At 55.8% G+C, this 22,500-nt stretch overlaps 1 protein-coding gene across 3 annotated transcripts in view; it reads left to right on the top strand.

Annotated features, from left to right (window-relative positions):
- gmds (GDP-mannose 4,6-dehydratase) overlaps positions 1-22,500 on the top strand; it is a 267,502-nt gene that overhangs the window by 86,185 nt on the left and 158,817 nt on the right. For all 3 annotated transcript variants that reach the window (XR_010329732.1, XM_064333932.1, XM_064333931.1), the window contains 3 exons: positions 2,291-2,483; positions 4,095-4,199; positions 13,798-13,925. Coding sequence is in view for 2 of the 3 variants with exons in the window: in XM_064333932.1 (XP_064190002.1) it covers positions 2,291-2,483; positions 4,095-4,199; positions 13,798-13,925 (426 nt within the window). In the remaining variant the exon portion in view is untranslated. The remainder of the gene's footprint in view (positions 1-2,290; positions 2,484-4,094; positions 4,200-13,797; positions 13,926-22,500) is intronic.

Here is a 22,500-nt window from a genome sequence, read left to right as displayed (position 1 = left end):
GAAGAAAGGAGAGAGAAGGAGGAGGAGGGAAGAGCGAGCGTACGGGACACATGAGGACAGGAGAAGAGGGAGGAGAGGAGAGGAGAGGAGATGGATGGAGGAAAGTCAGGGAGGAGGTAGGAGTGAGAGAGATCATGGAGGGAGGACGGAGTAGTCAGGGAGGTGAAGGAGGGTAGTGGACAGAGGGAGGGAGGAGGAGCGGAGAGAGTGTGGAAGAGGAGAGAGGGAACGGAGAGGAGGAGGTGATGGGAAGAGGGAGAGAGCGGGGAAGAGGAGGGAGGGAAGAGGTGGAGAGGGGGGAGAGAAGAGGAGAGGTGATGAGGAAAGAGGTGAGAGAGGGACTCCTGTTCTGGCCTCTCGCACGCGTGAGTGTGAAGTTGTGCTCGTGTGCTGAGCTGTGAAAGCGTTTCCTGTGTGCAGCTGTGGGTGAACCTCCGTCCTCCCTATTGGCTGCCGCTGTGCCCCTTTAATCAGCAGAACACAAGCTGCTGATCAGAGACGGGTGGCTAGTGTTAGCGGTCTCTGAACGCCCCCCCCACGCTCCGGCCCGATGAGAACGTGTTCCGCGTTCTCTTTATTTGGGGGCTGTGTCCATTTTGCAGGGAGTACGTGACATGCGTTCCTGCAGCAGTCCAGATGTGCAGCAGCCTCCTCACGAGGCAACAGCTCGGCCTTGTGCTGTGTGAAGCATTCTGGGTGGTGCGGGTGTAGGGTGGTGGGGCTCTGTGACTGTGTGGGGTGGTGTGGTGTAGGGTGGGGCTCTGTAATTGTGTGGGGTGGTGCGGTACCTTATTGTTGAGCAGGGACCTGCCACTCACTTCCTTAAGTCATTGATTGGATCATCAGCACTGCTGCTCTTAGCTTAAGGCACTGATTGGCTGATCAGCACTGCCGGGCTTAGCTTAAGGCTCTGATTGGCTGATCAGCACTGCCGGGCTTAGCTTAAGGCACTGATTGGCTGATCTGCACTGCCGGGCTTAGCTTAAGGCACTGATTGGCTGATCAGCACTGCCGGGCTTAGCTTAAGGCTCTGATTGGCTGATCAGCACTGCTGGGCTTAGCTTAAGGCACCGATTGGCTGATCAGCGCTGCTGGGCTTAGCTTAAGGCACTGATTGGCTGTTCAGCGCTGCTGGGCTTAGCTTAAGGCACTGATTGGCTGTTCAGCGCTGCTGGGCTTAGCTTTATTCAGCCTGAGTTTGGAAATGTGACAAGCGACCTGCGCTTATACGTGCGTGGTTGCTGTTGCTCGAGGACGCTGGCTAGCTGGGGCTTGTGTTTGACGGTGAGGCTGCTCGGCCTACTTGTCTCTCGGAAGCTGGCAGCACTGAGGACCGCAGCATTTGCATTTTACAAGCCCCTTGGTTTCATTTTGCAGCTCGGTCAGAAGCCGTGTAAAGTTTGTCCGGACCTCGAGTTCTGCTTCTGACGGCTGCGGGCTCGTTTGTTTTTATGGGCCGTTCTGTGAGATTTTACAGCCGTCTTCTCGCTCATTAATTCAGATACGGCTCATCTTTTATCAGGCTCATCATGCAAAATGAGGAAATTCAGTCATGTGGAAAACACTCATACTCACAGTAATATGGCTACTGAAATATTTTTAAAACTCTTCTGCTCTATGGTATTACAACCTGCAATAGTTTACTTAGACACTTTATTTTTTTTGCCAGTCGGCAAATTCATTTTTGACTAGTTAATCCTAGTTGGCCACTTTATATGTACATAGTGGTGATATATTGTATTTTCATGTTTTGAATTATTGTTATGAGTGTTGCCTCAGGTCAAACTGTCATGACAGTGTGTGGGGTGAAATATACCTGCCAGCCAGCCTGTCTGTGCTTTGCTTTGAAGTGGCAGGTCTTCGTTTGAGTGTGTCTGTGTGTCCTGTGTGTGGATGTGAAACAGGGAGAGGGAGAGGCAGCTCTCCCCCCCCCCCACCCCCCCGTGTGGTGATTGGCTGATTGACCCTCTGTGTGGTGATTGGCTAATTGACCCTCTGTGTGGTGATTGGCTGATTGACCCTCTGTGTGGTGATTGGCTGATTGACCCTCTGTGTGGTGATTGGCTGATTGACCCTCTGTGTGGTGATTGGCTGATTGACCCTCTGTGTGGTGATTGGCTGATTGACCCTCTGTGTGGTGATTGGCTGATTGACCCTCTGTGTGGTGATTGGCTGATTGACCCTCTGTGTGGTGATTGGCTGATTGGCCCTCTGTGTGGTGATTGGCTGATTGAGTTGCCGGGCGGGACCGGGCAGGCGTGGGTGTCTCTGACTCTCGGTCCGTCCGCAGATCTCCTTCGACCTGGCGGAGTACACGGCGGACGTGGACGGGGTGGGGACGCTGCGCCTGCTCGACGCCGTGAAGACGTGCGGCCTGACCAGCAGCGCGCGCTTCTACCAGGCCTCCACCAGTGAGCTGTACGGCAAGGTGCAGGAGATCCCACAGACGGAGACCACACCCTTCTACCCCCGATCGCCCTACGGTAGGACACGCACACACACTCACATGCATATGCACACACACACCCTTTGATGGTTTAATTATAAGTCAGTGTTCTAGAACTCCACTGCTTTCAAATTACCAGCAGCGATTGTGACATCAGCATTAGAATGTTCAGTTAAGAAGATTCTTATCGCATATTTCTGATCTCTCTTATTGATGGGTTAGCAGTTCCTTCAATTTACTTCTGTCATCATCAGCCTCTCCCCTTGAGTACACATCCGTATCATTAATTACCCCTGAAAATCGCACCCCCTCTTCTCTCTTTCTCCTCCTTTCTCCTCCGTACCCCCCCCCCCTCACCCCTCCCTGACTGAAGCTCAAAGGGCTCCATGTTCTGGGCTGCTGTCACTCAGCCTTGTCCCACCGCCGTCAGGCTCAACCGCCGTGGCTCCTGTAAATGACAGCCTGCCCCGTGCAGATTAATGGATGTGTCCCCTCGCCGGCAGAGGCACCGGCCCGCCCCGCCCTCCCCGGGCCTGTCCTGTCCCGGGATGAGTGATGGGGGGGGGGGGGGCTCTGTGACACGCCGCGCTGTAATTATCGGCTCCACGGAAACGGCCGTCGCCCCGCCCCGTCTCCTCAGGCCCCGCCCCCTTCCCGCCATCCGCTCTCTGTGCCTGCGAGCGGGAGCACGCCGGTCACCGCGGCGACGGGAGCAAAACTCCCGCCAAAAAAAGAAACTGAATCGAGTTTGAATGTAGTAAACATGCACGTCAGCTCCCGGAAATTATCCTGTGAGGATTTACAACAAAAAAAAACGTTTTAAACAATAGCTCTCGCTGTTACGTGCTGTCACGGCAACCTGACATGATGGGGGTACAAAAAGCAGCTTGTTGATTGGTCTCAAAGCGAATGTGGGTTTTTACTGACAGGTATTTGGAAAAAGAAGAAGGTGGAGGAGGAAAAAAAAGAAAGGTGTGTGGGCATAGAGTTGCCGTCTACGGCGCGCGGGCTGGGGAGCGGGTAATCCCGCTGTAGGCTGGTGACGGACGCTTTTAAGGGATCGAGTGTTGGATCGATAAGGTTTCAGTTTCTTTGTTGGCTAAATCGTCTCTCTGGAGCTCCTGTGTCTGACGGCGAGGATTGGCGAATCATCCACGCTTTGCCCGGCTCCGGCCTCGCCCCGCGCCTCGACCCCTCGCCTCCCCATCAAAGGTCACGGAGCCTGACCCGTTCTACAGGCCACGCCCTCTGCACCACCTCCCGCCTTCCAAAAAAAAAGATCAGAGTACTGATTCAGCTGATTAAACCAGCCCTAGGCAAAACAGCAGGACAAGAGCCTCCTCCTCTCTCTCTCTCTCCCTCTCTATCTCTCTCTCTCTCTCTGTCTCTCTCCCTCTCCCTCTCTCCCTCCCTCCCTATATCTCTCTCTCTCTCCTTGCCTCTGTACTTCCTGTGTAGCAGGAAGTGAAGCAGGCCTGGGCCTTCTCTCTCATCGCCGTCGGCGTCCTGGTAGAGGTGCAGCGGCCTCAGGCGCGATTTGCTCTGCAGATACTGACGTGTGTCTCTCTTTCTCTTTCCGTCACACCCCCCCCCCCCCAACACCCACACCCCCCCCAACCCCACACCCACCCCCCCCCCCCCCCCCCAGGCGCAGCCAAGCTCTATGCCTACTGGATCGTGGTGAACTTTCGGGAGGCCTACAACCTCTTCGCCGTCAACGGCATCCTCTTCAACCACGAGAGCCCGAGGAGAGGTGAGGAGGCCGTCTCCTGGCAACCACGTGATCATTATGGGCTGTGCGGCAGAAGCCCGTTAAAAAAATACTGCAATGGGCCACACACACACAATAATGAATACACATATCTTTTGTTTGTCCTTATATATATATATATATATATGTCCGCACACTCACTCATATATATGCCGCATTTCCTTTCAACACGTTATCTTGATGCACTGAATGAAAGTTCACATACTTTCTGTCCAGCAAATGTTGCGAGATGCTGTATAGTACAGTACTTGCTGGCACTGTGCTGACCGAACCAGAACAGTGTGATATATATATATATGAGCTGCATCTTTAATATGTCTGACGAGTTTAGTGTTTGCACTTTGTCATCAGGTACTAAAATAGTTACAGAAATGTTTCTTTGGGAAACTTCATGGGCAAGGAGCAAATCGCAGTCAGAAGATCGGGAGTCATGGTTTTAAAATAAGGACAGATTCTTTTAAAATGCGGACATTGAAAAAGGGGGCGTGTGCGAAGTGATGGGGAGTTCTGTAGTGTGGTAACCCTACGCTGCCTGTGCTCGGGTCTGTCTAGGCCTCGCTCTTCAGCCTCACGCGGGGCTGGACCCCTCGCCTGGCTTTAATGACAGGGCTCGACCCAGAGGGACAAAAGGTTGGGAATGCTGGTTTAACCCAATTTGGACCGCGCCGCGACCTTAATCGGTAACACATGGACTCGGCCGGTCAGCTTGCCCGGGTCACCAATCTCAGGCGCGTATAGTTTATTTCATAATAAAGGCGGGCTGGGCCGCTCCAGCCTGGGGGTCAGAGGTCAAACTGTAAATCCTCAAACGGCTTAGGAGGAGACTGCAGGGGGCTGGAGGGGACTGCAGGGGGCTGGAGGGGACTGGAGGGGACTGGAGGGGACTGCAGGACGCGAGACAACGCAGCGAAAGGCTAACGCCTGGAAGAGGAAAGAGCTGAGGAGGGAGGAAGGATGAGAGAGCAGACAAGGAAGAGGAAGAGAGGAGACGGAGATGGAAGGAGAGAGGGGGAGAGAGAGAGAGAGAGAGATGGAAAGTCTGATTACTGCAGGGCCCAGGAAAACAACACAATCGTTTTCTCTCTCCTGCATCTCCTTCCTTCCTTCCTTCCCCTCCTCCTCCTCCTCCTCCTCTTCCTCCTCTGGTCCTGGAGACCCAGAGACGCACGGCACAGACCCCCCCCCAGCGGTGGGGTTCATGTGGGGAGGGCGCAGACTCCCGCCCTTTCCCTGAGAAGGCGTTATGCGTGTTCCCGGCAGAACTCCGCCCTCTTTTGTCCTACGCGGTGTGGCCTGGGGCGTGGCCTAGAGGCGTGGCCTGGAGGTGGGGCCTAGGGGCAGGGGTGGGCGAACACGTCGCACAGCGAGCCCCCCCCCCCCCACCCCTCCATCACCCCAGCCCTGTTAAAAGAGCACCGCAGTACTGGTGGGGGTGGGGGTGGGGGGGGGCGCCTCCATCAGGGGTGAACATCAGCGTTACAGGAAATGAAAATATGCCGTGTGCTCCTATAAAGTTTCATATTTATCCAGTAACGTTGGAACTGGCCGCAGCGGAGTCAGAGGCGCAGTGGGGAGCTGGGAGAGATCCCGCTCGTTTGAGGATCGGGGGGGGGCTAGTGCGGCATGTTTTTGTTTGAAATCTGTCCCTTTAATTTGGTGGGGACCCTCTTCTGTCCCTGTCTGAGTGTTGGAGCCTGGGGCAGATAATATCCCTAAGGTGCCCCTGATAACCCTCCCTCCATAGCCCAGGCATCAGTACTGCAAATGGTAATGGACTGCATTATATAGCGCTTATCCAAAGCGCTTTACATTTGATGCCTCTCATTCGCCAGAGCAGTTAGGTTAGGTAGGTGTCTTGCTCAAGACACTCGACATGCCAGGCGGGTTGAACGGCAACCGCGATGCCAGACATCGTAACCTCCTGAGCTATGTCGCCCCTAGTAGCAATAGTGTCACAGCAGGAGCATTAAGGGCAGTACTGACGTGTGAAAGTGTCTGTAGGTGAAGTTGTCTGCCCTGAGCGTACGTGTCTGGGCAGAACTGCTCATGGAGCTCTATGAGAGGCTGACGTTTTACAGTTCAGCTGGGGTGTCTGATTTGAGTGGGGTTTAGGGGGGTGAGGGTGGGGGGGGGGGGGTTTATCGGAACCCAAAGCTCTTGAGCGTAAGTGACCAGCATGAACGCAGCGATGATGTCATCGTCTTAAGAACAGGGCGGTGCCCAGCCTCAAAAGCACGAAGCCTCCCCCGCATGCAGGAAACGCGCTGGCGTGTGGGTGGGGGGGGGGGGCGGCGGGTGGTTGGGATGCTGTGACTGCTCTCTTGCCCCAGTGCATGATGGGAAGGCGAGCAGTGGAAATGTAGATCGGGGCCGGGGAAAGGTAGCGGTAGCTCGGCGGATAGCGTGCTCCCGCTAGCTCCTGCTAGCGCTGCTGCCGCGGTGGAGACGCAGACGCCTGTCCGTCGCTCTGTCTGCGCACGCGCGGTAATCCCGTCTGCAGCCCCCGGGGGGGTAAGCGCGCCCCCGCCGCCCGCCGCCAGCAAACACGGCGCCCCCGGCGCCCCCGGTTACCCCGGCTGGTCCTAGCGCCGCCAGAACGGAAAACAGCCTTAAAATTAAAATCCCACCCTGAGCCCAAAGCAAACAGGAACGGTGCCGCCCCACCGCGTCCCACCGCGTCACTGCCACAGTCGCCATCGCCGTCCTCGCCGATAACAAACAGAGAGAGCGTCCCGATAAACTGTTTTGGGCGGGTGGGGGGTGGGGGGGGGGCGAGGGGGGGGGATTTAAAGCCTGTTAAAGCCTGGGCTTGCAGTACACCGCGTTCTTATGAGGCATGAAGCCTTTAGTTTGGCCGGGAAAGAGTGTGGTTTAAATACTGCTATAGAACTGCATTAAAAAAAAATAATACTAATAATAATTTGATTGTTTGAAGGCGCTCCTTCTACAGCACATCAGCCAGAAACAGCTGTAGTCGTGTGTGAAGCAGCGAAGGTGTCCGGCTGCTAATACTGGGGACAGAGATGGAGGGCTGGTACTGGTGGATGGAGGTGGGGGGGGTGGGGTGATACTTTAGAGACCAGAGTGGTCAAAGGAAGCCTGGTACCGTGACTGGAATTAGTCCCGGGTTGGGGTTGACCCCCCCCCCCCCGAAGGCGAGGCACAGACAGGCCCCCACTGATGGATTTGGACTACGATCGGTGGGGAGACGGAGAGGGAGAGGGCGGGGCAGGGCGGGGTCCCTTAAATGGCATGTGTGTGTGAGTGTGTGAGTGTGTGTTTGTGTGAGTGTTTAGGTGTGTGTGTGTGTGTGTGTGTAAGAGTGTGTGTGTGTTTAGGTGTGTGAGTGTCCATAGACGGGCCCATACCTACACCTTAACCTCTCTTAAGTAAACTGTCTGCTGCGCTGAAACGGTGAGAATGACAGCTGCTGCTAGGTAACAGAGCTCCGCCCCTTCCTGACGTCGCCGGGGAAACGGGTCGTGCTCGGCGGAGATGCAGATGCAGGAAGCTTCCTGTTGTCAGCCTGACGTCGCACACCTGTACTTGTGTTACCTGGTTGTCGTGGAAACCAAGAATCCGAGAGTGAATGAGGTTGTGGTGTTTTGGGACGGTGAGGGACATCCGGTGAGGAATTCTATTCAAATATCCCCAACTCACAAGGCTGAACCCTCCTCCCTCTCTCTCTCTCTCTCTCTCTCTCTCTCTCTCACCTCTGCCTCCTTCTTCTCCCTCTCTTCCCCCCCCCCCCTTCAGGTCAAGGCTGAGTGTTGGCCCAGAGGGCTTGGGGGACAGACTCTCCCCCCCCCCTCAGGTCAAGGCTGAGTGTTGGCCCAGAGGGGGGGGACAGACCTGCAGGGCTTTGACCTTTGACCCCTGCAGGGTGGGGGGCAGGCAGCTGAAGGTAGTGCCAGTCCAGCTGCCTGTTTGCAGCTCCTCCGGCCTGTGCCCCTGTTTGTGTTTAGTCTGCCCCCCCCCCCCAGTACCCAGTACCCACCTGCTTCAGTTCCGCCCCATCGCTATGGTTACACTCGATCGAGGCCCCCGTAGCGCTGAAACTGGGGTTCAGGTGTGGCCTGCAGATTTCTGCTGAATGTGGGCGGAGTTTATCTGAATGAAAGGATAAAGAGGGAAAAGCATCTTACTGTCGGGTGGATAGGGGCGGGGGGCATGAGCAAGTTGTGCTTGTTTTTGACTGTACGGTATGCAGCCCCGTGGGGGGCGGGGGGGGGGGGGGGGCGGAGGGCAGGCAGGTGAGGTAAGACCCCCCCCCCCGGCCCAGCTCCGGCTGCAGGGCTGGCGCTGCAGTGACAGGAGGGATTAGGCGAGCCGCGCGTCTGGAATGATCCGAGTTCCGCAGCGGACGCGTGATCCCCCTCCGCCCGCCCGCGGGCCCGCGCGTTTCCAAGGCAACGGCCCGCCACGACACAACACGCCTCAGGGCCCGACCGACAGGTCTTACCTGCCCCGTGTGAGCGTCGAAACTCCTTTCCCCGGGGCTGGCTCGCATGGGACGGGCTGCAGACACGGTGGCTCTGACACGTATTTGGACCGCACGGTTTTTTTTAGAGTATTGAACATTTTTAAAAAATCAGTTATAACACTCATATTAGACCGTGACACGCTTGACTTTGAATGTTCGCAAGTGAGGCTTAATGTGTCCAAAGTGGAATGAATCACAGTTTTTTGGGGCAAACGGGGTGTTTCAGAACCCCAGGAACATTGTGCCGTTCAGCCTGTCTGGGACCCGGGGTGGGGGGTGAGGGGGTGAGGGGGGACGGGGGGGTGTGGTGCGGGGGGTTACAGTAAAAGCCTGATTTGGAGTGGCGGTTTCGTTGAGGTCATGCAGTCGGCTGGCAGGCAGTCTTGCTGCCGGCCTCATTATTCACCCTTAGTCATGCAGCGCAGGTCCTCAGACACACTCAGGCCTAAAATAACCCAGAATGCAAAGGGTGGCGTGCGACCCACCCCCCCCCCCCACTTTATGTCTGAGTATCTGCCTCAAAACATACGCCCACATCCCACCACCCCCACCCCCCCAAAATGCTATTTTTAACCTGTTTGTAACCCCACTTCCTCCTCCCCCAGAATAGAGAAAGAGGGAGAGAAAGAGAGAGAGAGAGAGAGGGAGGGAGACTCTGGCTGGACTCTCTGGGGCTTTAATTGAACTTTCCAGTGGGAGGCGGCAGCTCTTAAATGGGGCCCAGCCCGGCTCGGGCAGTGCCACGGAGAGTTCTGGAACAGCTCTGCCCCCGTGCCAGTGAAATGAGCGAGTTTGCAGCCGGGCAGTAACAGGTGGCCTTTTGTGTGAGCTGTGGCTTACCTGTGCGAGGCGGGGACCCGGGGGGGGACCCGGGGGGGGGGCATCACAGAGAACCTGAGCAGTGGTGGATAGGGTGCTGGACTGGCCCCTGTGGAAATGCTCTATACCGCGTAAAGTTTTACAAGGAAAAACATGTCATCGCTTCAAATTATATGGACAAATTATTGCCCTGTTGAGATCTTATACTGTTTTTATAAATACGAATACACTATTCATTTGTTTGTAATTTACATACGTTATTTCTATAAAAGCACATGAAATATATTGTGTATTGGAGTGTATTATTCTGTTTTGGTGTGGGGGCAGCCAGAGGATTGTGGGATTGAACGTGTGGTGGGTTGTGTGTGTTGCGCATACTGCAGGCTGAACAGCCAGTTCCATAACCGGATAGCAGAATTACACATTTCCAAACTCGTGCCAATCTGCATGAGACTGTCTACTAGACAAACGATAATTATGAGAGACGGCTTCTCTCCCTCTCTCTCACTCCTTCTGTCTTTATCTTATTTTTAAAAAATACATTTCTCTTTTTTGATTTCTTCGTTTTTGGTGGTGGTTCGTATAACCGTGGAATTCACAGACCGACTCGATTCTTCCGGTTTGCGTCTATTTCTAGTCATTAAGGACTCATTTTACAGACAACTCTGTTAGAGTCCTACAGTGGGGTTGGGGGTGGTAAAGGCCCCCTCCCGGAGACCGTTTGGTCACTCGTCCGGTGCCCCCCCCTGGAGGAATGCGACACCACAACTTCACGCGTGGGGAGGATGACAGGAAAGAGCCGGACAGGTGTGAGGGGGACTGGGTGGCAGTGAGGGGGTGAGTGGGACCTGGTGTGGACCGGGGGTAATCTGGGGGTGTCTGGTGGGACGCCCCCAACCCCCCCCCCCCCCCCCCATTGCAGATTGTCTGTGTGAGAGGCCAGGTCAGAGACTGCTGTATGGGGCTGGAGCTACAGGGGGTGGGGTGTGTGTCAGGGCTGTGTCCACACACACACACACACACACAGACACACAACATCACACACCCACACCCTACCACACCCCCACCACGGACACACCCTACCCCCTCACCTCACACACCATCACCACACACACACACACACACACACTGTCACCCACACACACACGCTCTCTCTCTCTTCTCACAGTCTCCATCACACCACATCCAAACACCTGCTGCTAGCGTGGCACATGGTGCACACTTCCAAATCAACGTTCCGGGAACTTCTCCTCTCCGCTGCTTGCACTTCAAAAACGTCCCGACTTCTTTTTTCTTTTCCTTTTTCCATCCTCCTTTCCTTTCCTTTTTTTTTGCCTTTTAATAATTGCAGGAATGCAGCGAAGGCCTCGCGTGACTGAATTGATGTGATTTTCCTGTGGCTAAATCCGCAGTACCTGCTTCTCGTCAGCACCTAGCCTGCTTCCAGTGGCCAGCGTGTGCATAATTACCGCCTGTGCCCAAAATACCGGCCGTTTGCAGAGTATATGAGAAACATACACCATGCTAAAAAAATAATAATAATCCAGCCCGTACAGATATAGCACTGCGGTGTGTTTTTAAGAGGTTCTGTGGAGCAGCATTATTTCCTCTTAAGAAACGTAAGAGGCAGGACTGATTGAGGAAAACCCAACACCCCCACACCACCCCCCCCCCCCAAATTCTGCATCTTGGCAGTCAGAGAGCGCTGTTGGGCTGAGTGACACCGTGGCCAAGCAGAACGAGGCCTGATTGGATGGGGTTGGAGATTTTTGGGACAGGCAGGGGCACCTGCTTCAGGGTGGCAGTGCGCCTCAGCTGTGCGTCCAGAGCAGCGTTGTGGGAGGCAGAGACGGCCAATCAGAGAGGCTCTCTGGCAGAGACGGCCAATCAGAGAGGCTCTCTGGCAGAGACGGCCAATCAGAGAGGCTCTCTGGCAGAGACGGCCAATCAGAGAGGCTCTCTGGCAGAGACGGCCAATCAGAGAGGCTCTCTGCTAACCGCTCTCTCCCATCCCCGTCCCCCACTCTGCAAAAGGCCCAGTGTTAATTCAACTCTGACAAAGGACATACGTGTCCATATTACGCTGTGAGATTTCATTGTGCACTGTTAGTGAAATGTGTGTGTGCGTGCGCGAGTGTGTGTGTGTGCGTGTGTGTGTGTGTGTGTGTGTGTGTGTGTGTGTGTGTGAGTGTGTGTGTGTGTGTGTGTGTGTGATGGAGCTGCAGTGTTTGTGAGCACTGTAACTGTATCTGTCGTTTTTCCGAAACGTGTTTGTTTTCCGAGGAGTCCACAGAAAGTGAGGTCATTCATGGTTACCGAAACATCACAAGGAATTGGTTCCTTTTTCCATCAGTTGTGATAATTTTCAGTTTCTCATTTTATTTTTCATGTGAATTCACCAAAACAAATTACACAGAAAATGTGATTGTTCTTGTGCCTGGAAGGGGTGGCGGGGGGTGGCGCGGGGGGGGGGGGGTGAGGTGAGAGAAAAGCAAATAAAAAAAGGCCAGCGAGTAAATTCCTTCACAGACGGTGGAGATTTACTGTGCTGGTGCAGCGGCCATTTGTAAAACGGACTGTGAGAAAGGGTGAGAGAGGGTGAGCGTTTCCACGGGGTGAGCCCAGGAGCTGACTGCAGCAGATCCATCAGCGAGGGAGGTGGCAGCGCCTTGTTTATCAGCCAGGAGACGGGGCGGGGGGAGAGCCCTGTCCCCCCCCAGCGCCCCCCCCGGCCCAGGGGACTCTTTAATTAATGCTCGTCAAACCGGGCGACTCGGGGAGTTTCGCTAACTGATTAACGAAAGGCTCTCTAATGCTCACTGGGGAGAGCTCCTGCCCCCCGCCCCCCCCCCCCCCCCACGGGACAGTTTTATAGCCAGCCGTTTCTCAGCCAGTTCATTTTATTTCGCTAGCTTTTTGTCTTTGTGTCAAACGTGCGTCGCTCCCTCTGCGCTCTGATTGGTGGGCAATGGGGGGGGGGGGGGGTCACTGCCCCGAGGTCACTGGAGATAAGTCTGGACCTTTCCGAATTTTTCCGGTAACGGCTTCATAAACCATTTTCATCGGTGTGACCTTCGCTCCTTTAACTGGAAACAAAAAAATGCGCCAAATTGGGAAACTTTTTTTTATTGGCAAAATAAACGACTTAAATCCCAACTGATCCACAGAGTTTGTGTTTTTTTAAAAATGATTATTTCAAAACGCTATATTCATAATTATCATTTTATATCTTTATATATGAGATATTTTTAGTCTATTTTTACAAAGTGAGGAGTGTTGAGCGGGGGATTCTGCTATGAGACCTGATACTTAAGTGGAATTTTAACAATTTTATTTTCCCGTACAATTTTAGAATGGGTTTCTTAATTCATACTGGTGGAGTGGCAAACGAGACCACACATGAACGTTTACTTCAGACAGCCCTTTTGCACTGATTCTCTGAGACGAAGCCTTTCAGATGAGACTACAAAAAAACCCGCAACGCTTCGGTATGTCGCTTTCGCCTGTTTCTATAACATAGAAACGTTTCGTTTCGGCTAACGGAAGCTAGCGGCGCTCTCGCACAGACCGGCAGAGAGCGCAGGCCAGGGAATTATTATGGCACCAAAAATATATTTAAAAAATCGAGACATATTTCAGTCCGGGTTTTTTTTTGCCGAGCGGTAATTAGATGATCATTTGTTTTTCCGTAGATAAAAATCTGCCGGGCGTTCCGTCCAAATGTGGCGGTGGCGAGGTGGCGGGTTTGGCAGGCCCCTGGTCGGGCTCGGGGTTTTTTGCGGCGTTCCGAGCCCGGGGTCCGGGGGAGGTCGAGCGGCCAGGGTGGTCCCCCGGCACGGCCGGCCTCTCCTTCTCGCCCCTTCTTTCGTGCGGAGCTTCTAGAACTTTTTTTTGTTGATGAACTGACATTCCGGCGGATTTGTGTTGGCCCCCGGCCGGCCTGGGGTTCGAGTGGAGATGGCGGATTGCGGAGAGGCAGCGGAGGCAGAGGCAGAGGGAGCCACTGGTGTTAAAAAGCTGAAATGTGAGGCGAAAGGGGATCTCTGTGACTCCTGCTCTAACCCAACCAGGGCTTCCGGGCCCTTCTCCCACAGCAGGCCTCGCTCCGACCTCCACGCCGACCAACCGGAGGGAGGGAGGAGCGGAAGGCCCCCAGAGCTCCTGGGGTTCCGACTGTTAGGCGTCCAAGCAAAAGCCTGCTGGGGAACACGGCTCCACTGATACAATCTCCCGTCTCTCTCTCTCTCTCTCCATCTCCGCTTTCATCCTTCCTCGCAGGAGCCAATTTCGTGACTCGGAAAATTAGCCGATCGGTGGCGAAGATTCACCTGGGACAGCTGGACTGCTTCAGTCTGGGGAACCTGGACTCCAAGAGGGACTGGGGTCACGCCAAGGACTACGTGGAGGTAGGCTGCGGAAGGGGCCCGTCGTTAAAAAATAAATAAAAATAAAAAAACGAAAAACTGAACTATTTACGCCCGCACACACACGTTTACTCGATACCACGTGCTCTCTCTCTCTCTCTCTCTCTCTCTCTCTCTCACACACACACTCGCGCACACGTACACACACACACACACACACACACACTCGCGCACACCGCGCGCAGCTTGCCACGGTGTGTTTTCCTAGATCATTTGAAGCAGAACTATTTGATCTGCATGGCGTCTCCTGTGAACCGGTGCCAGCAGGGAGGGGGTCCGCTGCTGGGAGGCGGCTCGGAGGCGCTGCACTTCCCAAACCTGGCGCTCCAGTCCGCTTGTGTTCCTCCGCTTAAAAGGAGAGGGGTACAGGCAGGGGGTAGGACGGGGAGGGGGGGGGGAGAGGGGGGTGGAGGGATATTAGGAAAATGACTGATCTCGTGACTCGTGACAGAAATACGACTTTGTGTTTAACGCAACGGTGCCAGCGACCGGCGAGCCCACCTCGGCTTGAAAGGGTTCCGGATCGAATCCAACATGGCGGCCGGTGTTATTCCACGGCTCGGGGCCGCTGAGCTCCCCCCAGCGCTCTGAATCTCCGCGCCGTGGCCTTCACTTTTCATCTTTTGTTCTCGGGCCCGGCTGTGACGACCGAAACGTTAAAAGGGGCCTCCTCCCGCCTCTCCCTCCCTCCCTCCCTCCCTCCCGCGTGGAAAACCGCCCCACCCTGGCTCGTTTCTGCTTTATTTTTATTCAACGGAACGGCCAAAGGGGCTCCAACAGAAGTTTGTTCGCTGCCTAAAACCGTGGCCTGGAGTGTGTGCCGTAATTATGGATTCATGCAACGCGTTTCTGCTTCTCTGACTAAGAACACCGAATTCAGGAGGCGAACCGACAGCCATCTGACACTAAATACGTCCGCCCCTGGGAGCACGCCGGTGCACTCGCTCCGGAGTCTGGGCCCCCCCCCGGCTCTACGGCCGTGAGTTCAAGGCTCAGGGCCTTGGTCTTCAGGGTCTGTTTCCCTGTTCGGACTGCGTGGCTATCGCACAGTGAAATGTTCAGTGTTAAATGAACTCTTACAGAGTACATATGATGCTGCCCATTGGGCTCATGCAAGATGAACTCTGTTAAGACTGTTGGACATTTTTAGAGGGGGCTGACCTTCCAAAAGTTGACGCCTGTGATCCACGTAAGGCGGGGTTCTGACTAGTGGTGATCCATGGGACACGCCACTGCAATGACTGGAACTTTCATATACACCAGTTACATATATCTGCACGTGTGTGTGTGTGTGTGTGTGTGTGTATGTGTGTGTACATGTGCGTGTATGCACATGTGTATGTGTGTGTACATGTGCGTGTATGCACATGTGTATGTGTGTGTGCGTGTATACATGTGTGTACGGGTGTGCATGTATACACGTGCGTGTGTGTGTGTATACGCATGTGTGTGTGTGTGTGTGTGTATACGCATGTGTGTGTGTGTGTGTGTGTGTGCCCGTTCCTGTCCTGGTGATTCATGCCTGACCCAAGGATCCGGTTTCTGCCAGGGTAGTTTGCGGGAATTGGGAATGGGAGCTGAGAAAATGACCAAACTAGGGGAAAAAAAGCGTCCCTCAGACGTGTGTGTGTTCTTTGTGGGGACTCATTGACTCGCGTTGTGTTTGCACAACCCCGGCCTTACTCCACCCAAGTCTGACCTGATGCACACCACACACACGCACACTCAGACGCACAAACAGCTCATTGTGACCAGCGGAAATACACTGAAGGGAGAGAAACTGTGAATGAATTCCACCGCGTGGCGACCAAATCAGCGGGTGGTGTTTTACACCGACGCTGTAAATGCCCCGTGATGTGGAATCGTGGTTTGTCTGCGCAGTTACTCTGCGAAATGCACTTCCTTGTGTGATACCTGGCCAGTTTGGGGTCACACACTTTCATGAGCTCTGCCTGTCTGGGAACATAGTCTAACAGTAGCTCTAGTTCTATCCATTTCCAGTGCCGGGGATAGTTGTGTTGTGGGTTACTGAAGATAAGGCACGGCTGATTTTTCAGTTTTTTCTGTCCGATGACATTATATATATATATATATATACCTTGTAGATTTATGTATGTAAAAATGTTGACTTGTTAGTGGCTTCAGAAGACAAAGCTGCCACTGCTCCGGAGTGCTGCTCTTCGGAACACGCTCTTAAGATGGCTGCTCGATGGCTGCTCGGTGGCTGCTCGATGGCTGCTGGATGGCTGCTCGGTGGCTGCTCGGCGGCTGCTCGGCGGCTGCTCGGCGGCTGCTCGATGGCTGCTCGGTGGCTGCTCGGTGGCTGCTCGATGGCTGCTCGGCGGCTGCTCGATGGCTGCTCGTTGGCTGCTCGATGGCTGCTCGATAGCTGCTCGATGGCTGCTCGGCGAACGGTTAAAAGGTTTCGCTCTTCATTCGGCGCGTGGAGCCGTGTGACCATGACATAACCCGAAACACCGCGGCCCGTAAGCAGAGCCATGTGTGCCGCCGCTCTTGAGCTCGCCCCCCCCCCCCCGTCCCCTAATTGCGCCTAAATATATTTAGCGTGGTTTTGAGAGGCACGTTGTGTATCCTTCTGTCTCCTGTAATGACATCCGCGAGCAGTGCGGTCAGCCTCTGCTCGGGCGCGGGGGCGAGGACGTCACGCTTAGAATGCCGTGTGATCTGGCTTCCTGTCCCCCCCCCACCAAAAAAAAAAACCGCATAAATCAGTCATAGCCAGTCCAGAGCATTCTGTTTGTCATACTCTGTCGAGCGCTGCGTCGAGAGTATCGCGGGTTTTGAGCAACGAAGAGGAGAGGCAGCCTGTAAAATGATTGGCAAAAAAAGTGAATGAGCAGTGATTGGCCGCTCGCTGAGCAGTGATTTGGCTGCTTGCTGAGCAGTGATTGGCTGCTTGTTTGAACGGTCAGTGGTGACTTGCTTTTGGAATATACATCCTGTTGTGCTGTCATCACCTTACACTCAGTCATTTAGGGGGCGCTCCTACGGTACCCTATTAAATACGTGGGGCGCGTTTCAGTTAAAATTTAAATCCCTGAAAGGCGTCTGCCAACGGGGAGCAGTTTGGCCGCCGAAAACGCCTCATTTCACATTCCCCGCAGCTCTGCCCTGCTCTCCCTCCTCCTCCTCCTCATCCTCGCCGCTTGCAGTTCCTGTCTGATAACCGGTGGCGTGGGAGGAAAGCGTCGTTCCCGCTCACGGATTCCGTCCCATTTTTTCCCGTGCTTCGGAATATCCGCGGGGGGGGGGGGGGGGATCACCGCGGCGGATTCTTCCGCTCTGACACGGCTGGCCTTTAAAAAAAAAACGGAGGAGTCGTCCCTTCACAGGGTCGAAAAGCAGAACGTCTGTCCCGTTCCCCTGCTCACGAGCTGCGTGTCGGTCCGTAGCAGGACACTGAGAACCGCCTGGGTTCAGCTCCTCCGTGCACAGTGCGGTCATTGTCGCCACGGCGATGTTTTAAATAATAGCAGGACCTTACATGTGAATGGGCGGCGGAGTTTCCTCCCTGAGGAAGTTATTTCGTGAACAGAAGCACTTTTTTATTTATTTTTTTGGAGCGCCCCTCTGAAAGGCTGATTTAAATCCACGCGGCGGTTTAATGTGGATTTGTGTCTGGGGGTGCGGGCCCAAAAGCGGGGCGCCTTTTTTGAGCGAACGTCTTTTCGAGTTTCACTGTGGTTCCTAATGGGCGAGTATTGCTTTAGTCACTGGGGGGGTGGGGGTGGGGGGTGGGGAGGGGAGAGGCGCCTCCAGCCCGGTCGTACCGCGTCCACTTCCTGTCGGCCTCGCGCGCTGTGGGCGGAGCTTCAGCTCGGTGCTGCGCTTGTCGCCCGGGACGACGCGCTTTTCACTTTCTTCCCCCCGTCGTTTTGGAAGTGAGAGGTCAGCCGGAGGAAGGGCCGGTCGTTCCCCCGCGCTCTGCGTGTTGGCCGGAGCAGGGGGCCCCCGGGGGCCCGGGGCCTGGGCTGGGGGGGACAGCCAGCTGGCCCGACCCTGGGGCCCGTTCCGCCTCATCGGCGGTGCAGAATGCGGTAACGTGCCGTGTTGTCCTGTGGGCCGGGGCGAGCGGGGGCCTGGTACGCCGTCCATCTGACCCGCCCCTCCCGGCCCGGCCGCGCTTCCAGAACCATCTACCCGCGACGTGCTTCCCACAACACGCCCTGCTCAACCCTGCTCTCTCTCTCCCTCTCTCTCTCTCTCTCTCTCTCTCTCTCTGTCTCTCTCCCTCTGTCTCTCTCTCTCTCTCTGCGTTTAATGAAAGCTGTGTAGCTTTCTCTGGTTAAGAGAGAGAATGTGTGTGTGTGTATGTCTGTGGGTGTGTGTGTGTGCGTGTGTGTGTGCGTGCGCGTACATGTGTTTATGTATGTGTGTATGTGCCTGTGTGTGTAAATCTTAACACTGCATGACTCTCAGAACTCAGTGTTTTATTCTTGTTTTTCTTTTTTCTGTGCTCTTGCTCTTTCTCTCCTGTTTGATCCTGCGGATGATGGATGTGGTGAGGGAGAGACACGCTAAGTGTGGGGCAGAGTGTGTGTGCTGCACACGCGTGTGAGGGAGAGAGGGGACGTGTGTGGGGCAGAGTGTGTGTGCTGCACACGCGTGTGAGGGAGAGAGAGGACGTGTGTGGGGCAGAGTGTGTGTGCTGCACACGCGTGTGAGGGAGAGAGGGGGGACGTGTGTAAACACACACGTTAAGTGTGGGGCTAACTGTTCCCTTTCCCGACCGAGGCGGGTTTGGGGTGCTCAGGTGACACCCCCCCCGGCCCCCGCTGTGTGTAATTATCTCCCCCCTTCCCCCCCACGTAATTATTACAGATGAGCCTAATTAGCCAATCAGAGCCGCGATCTGAGCCAATCAGCGATGATGAACGACCGCGGTCCGGGGCAGTCGTCCGTTCGTCACGCTCATCACCGTGAAATGATGGGGGGGGGGGCTGGGGGGCGCAAACTTCCCCAGGACGATCAACACTGATCCCCGAACTTGATAAGCACACCCAGCACTCACAGGCCAGCCAAGCTGCTGAGGGACTCATCCAGCACCCTGCGCCCCGTCCCGTCCCGTCCCGAAACCGGGGGGAAGGGGGGGTGTAGATTGGCCCCGGTTTAGGAGCGTCTCTCGTTGCCTGGGTGACCCTGTTTTCCTGGCATCTCCCTGCAGCCGGGTAAATAAACAGCCGGCAGCTGTGGGCCGGGTCAGCTCCCAGTCACGGGCGTGGGGGGGCTGCGTGTGTGGGGAGGGGGGGTGTGTGTGTGAGTGTGGGGGGGGGGCGGATTAATTGCAAGTGAAACCAGAGACGCGTTTAAGCTGACCAGCGCAGGCAGCAGGCCCTGCACACCGCTGCATGTATCAGCTCTCTGGTCCCCACGGCAACCGCGCTGCCCCGCCCGCCGCTGATGGAGCTGCGTCTGCTCCCAAGGTAGAGAAGGGAGAGAGAGAGAGAGGTGCTAATGACCCCCCCTTAACCCCCCCCCCCCCCTCGCACCGCAGACACATCACACAGTTAGCGCCAGGCAGCTAGCTCTCTCACCAACACTCACAGTAAATAAACTCACTCATGATGCAGGGCTTTATTGAGCTTCCAGCCTGTGTTCCTTATGTGGGCTTTTTACATTAGTAGTGATGCGCTCTGGTCATGTGCTTCATTGCGTTTAATCCTTATGATTTCTTTTGTGACTAAATGATATTACACAGACCCTCTCTTGGGGTACAGTAGTGCAGTGAGGTGCGGGCAGCTTTAAACATTCACTTTTGTTAAACATTTGACATTTGCCTCTGTGCAGAAAAAATAAAAAGCCAGGTACTGAGCGGAATCGGAGTGTGTGTGTGTGTGTGTGTGTGTGTGTGCGTGCTGTGTGCTGCGTGCATGCGTGCTTGAGTGTGTGTGTGTGTGTGTGTGTGCGCGTGCGTGAGTGTGTGCGTGCCTGCGTGCGTGCGTGCCTGCTTGCATGCTCGCGTGTGTGTGTGCACCAGTCTGTCGGTCCCGGGGCCTGTCCTCGTCCTTCGGCTGGGTCGTTCTTCATGGGTACAGACACCCCGTTTCTAGCCAGACACCCTAACAAGCCCCCCCCGCGCCCCCCGCCCCCCCCCCCGCGCCCCCCCCCCCCCGGTGCAGGCGTTTAGAGCCTCGCTCAGCGCTGATGCAGTCGTTTCCTCAAGTGCTGCGTGTGGAACCCGATCCCCGGCCCGGGCCCAAATGAAAATCATATTTTTACTTTCCTTTTGGGTATTCTATTTATAAACAGGACATTCTTCTAGACGTTTCTAAGTACGATCCTGTCTAAAAAAAAAAGGCAGTAGAGAAAAGCGGTCTGTTTCTGCTGAAAATAAGTGATTTTTTTTTGGGGTGGGTGGAATTCGGGTACTCCTCTGGGGGGTGCTGAAAGTGGCGGTCTCAGACCTCAGCGAAGGCGGGCGCAGTTTTGGGCTTGGCGCTCTGACCCCTGCTGGCGTGCTCCCTTCACCCTGGGGGCGGGGCTCCCTCAGGGCCCGCCTGCCATTGGCCACCCCCCCCTCCCGGCCCTCCTCAGCCCGTCCTCTGGACACCCCCCCCCCGCCCCCTCCTCTCGGACGCACACAGCCGGCGCCCTTCTCCGGAACTCCGGGAGCTGGCGGGGACCCCGCTTACCCATGAGCCTCTCTGCTCCGAGCCGCCTGACGGGAAGGGCCCGCCCCCTCGCCCCTCGCCCCTCCTCCTCCTCCTCACCCTGTGACCTCGCGTCGGATCTGGCGTCGCCGTCGCCCCGCGGAGCTGGAATTTACCCAGCATGCCTCTGGGCCCCCGCTGCTCTTCTGGGGCGTGTAGCGCGCTCGCCCTGCCAGGAAAGGCCTCGCCGTTCCCTCGGCAACCTCTTCGCTGGCGGGAGAGAAGCCGTCCGCCGCGGCCCGCTACCTCCTCGGCTTCGGCGGGTCTGTTTAATCTCGCCCGGTTCCAGAGGGCCGGACCGGTCTGTCTGGCCGTCTTTTTTCCCCGCGCAGCGAAAGCTTTAAACGGGAAGGAATTTCGGAATTCCTCGCGCGGTTCAGAGGCGTTGACTTGTGTCACATCACGCCTGACTCCGCGCTCCTCCCTGCAGCCGAAACACACACATTTTTTCTGCCTCTGCTTTTCGACTGTATTTGACATTTAGCCCCAGAGGAGCGCGGCGGGTAATTTGCGAGCAACCCGTCCGTCTGGGCTGTGATCTAATCCTCTCTGCTATTCCTCCTGGAAATTCACTTTCTCACCCCTTTCCCCTGATTGGTATGTTTCAGCTTGAAGACGGGGGGGTGGGGGGGGGGAGGAGTGAAAATAATTTTTTTAAAAGAGCACGGAGACACCTTTGGCACCTGAGGCATTGTGGGAATCCACCTCTAACGAGCGGCGTGTAAAGGCCTATCCATCACGGGAGAGTGTGTCTGGAACCGCCCCAGAGGCGCATTCTGACAGAGACAGGCTAGCAGCTGGGCTCTGACAGGGCGGGAGGGGGGGGGGGGGGGCGCTGACATGCAGCCAAGCGCACCGCCGCCCCCTGCGCCCCTCTGAAATTTTCGAGCGGGTGTGGGTGTAGCGGTGGGGGGGGGACTCATCAGGTCTGAGCAGCCAGGAACAGCCAGCGGGGTCCAGCCTTAACCATCCCAGCAATGGCTTTCACATTTAACACATTCCCCCCCCTCACAGAACCACCACCCCCCCACCGCCCCCCCCTACCCCCACCTTCAATTAAGACCGAGTTAACCTTGCCCAGCCCCCGCCACCGACATAGCTTTCCAATTACACCTGTGACCCCGCTGCACCCCCCCTCCCACCGCTGGACCCCGCTGCCCCCCTCCTCCCACCGCTGTTTGTGCTGCTCTCTTTACCGCCAAAAAAGAGTTGCTGTTTAACCCCTTCTGCCGACCCCCAGGGCTGGTTTGTGTGCCTCTGGTCCTGGGCCCTTCATTGTGTTTTCAGATGGGGGGGTGGGGGGGGGGTGGATGGTCCTGTCCCCTGCGTCGTTGGCGGGGAATCTGAACAGGTCGAATGCTGTTTTTGGGACGCGGTGTGGGGCAGTAGTAGTGAGGGAGAGAGCACTGTTTTTTAACAGTGTGTGGAGTGTGTGGGAGCTCGATGTGAGGGGGGGCGTGGCCGGACGGTCTGATGTCCTTATCAGGAGGAAACGGGACGCATCGGGGTCCGTTAGCCACAGACACACGGGCGTGTTCCCACAGCGCACCCCGCGGGGGGCGGGGGAGGGGGGGGGGCGCAGGGGAATTTCGCTGACTCAGGGAAGCCGGCCGTGGTGGGAGGCAGGGGGCAGTGGCGGTGGGTGGCACTGCCAGCCGTGCCAGGCTTTTGTGCGTGAGCGCTGTGCCCCTCTGTGCCCCTCCCGTGCGGGGCAGGGGGCCCCCCTCCTTCCTGTGTCCCAGAGTTGAGATGACAGCCCTGATTAACCCCAGAGAACTCTGGGATTTACCCAGAGCGCACTGGGCCTGAGGACACTGTGTGACTGACACTGCTGGCCTCTCTCCCTCTCTCTCTCCCTCTATTGCTCTCTCTCTCTCTCTCTGTCT

This window comes from Anguilla rostrata, chromosome 4 (assembly GCF_018555375.3).
Source record: "Anguilla rostrata isolate EN2019 chromosome 4, ASM1855537v3, whole genome shotgun sequence".
Taxonomy (NCBI): Eukaryota; Metazoa; Chordata; class Actinopteri; order Anguilliformes; family Anguillidae; genus Anguilla; species Anguilla rostrata.
This window is presented reverse-complemented; position numbering and strand designations above follow the sequence as displayed.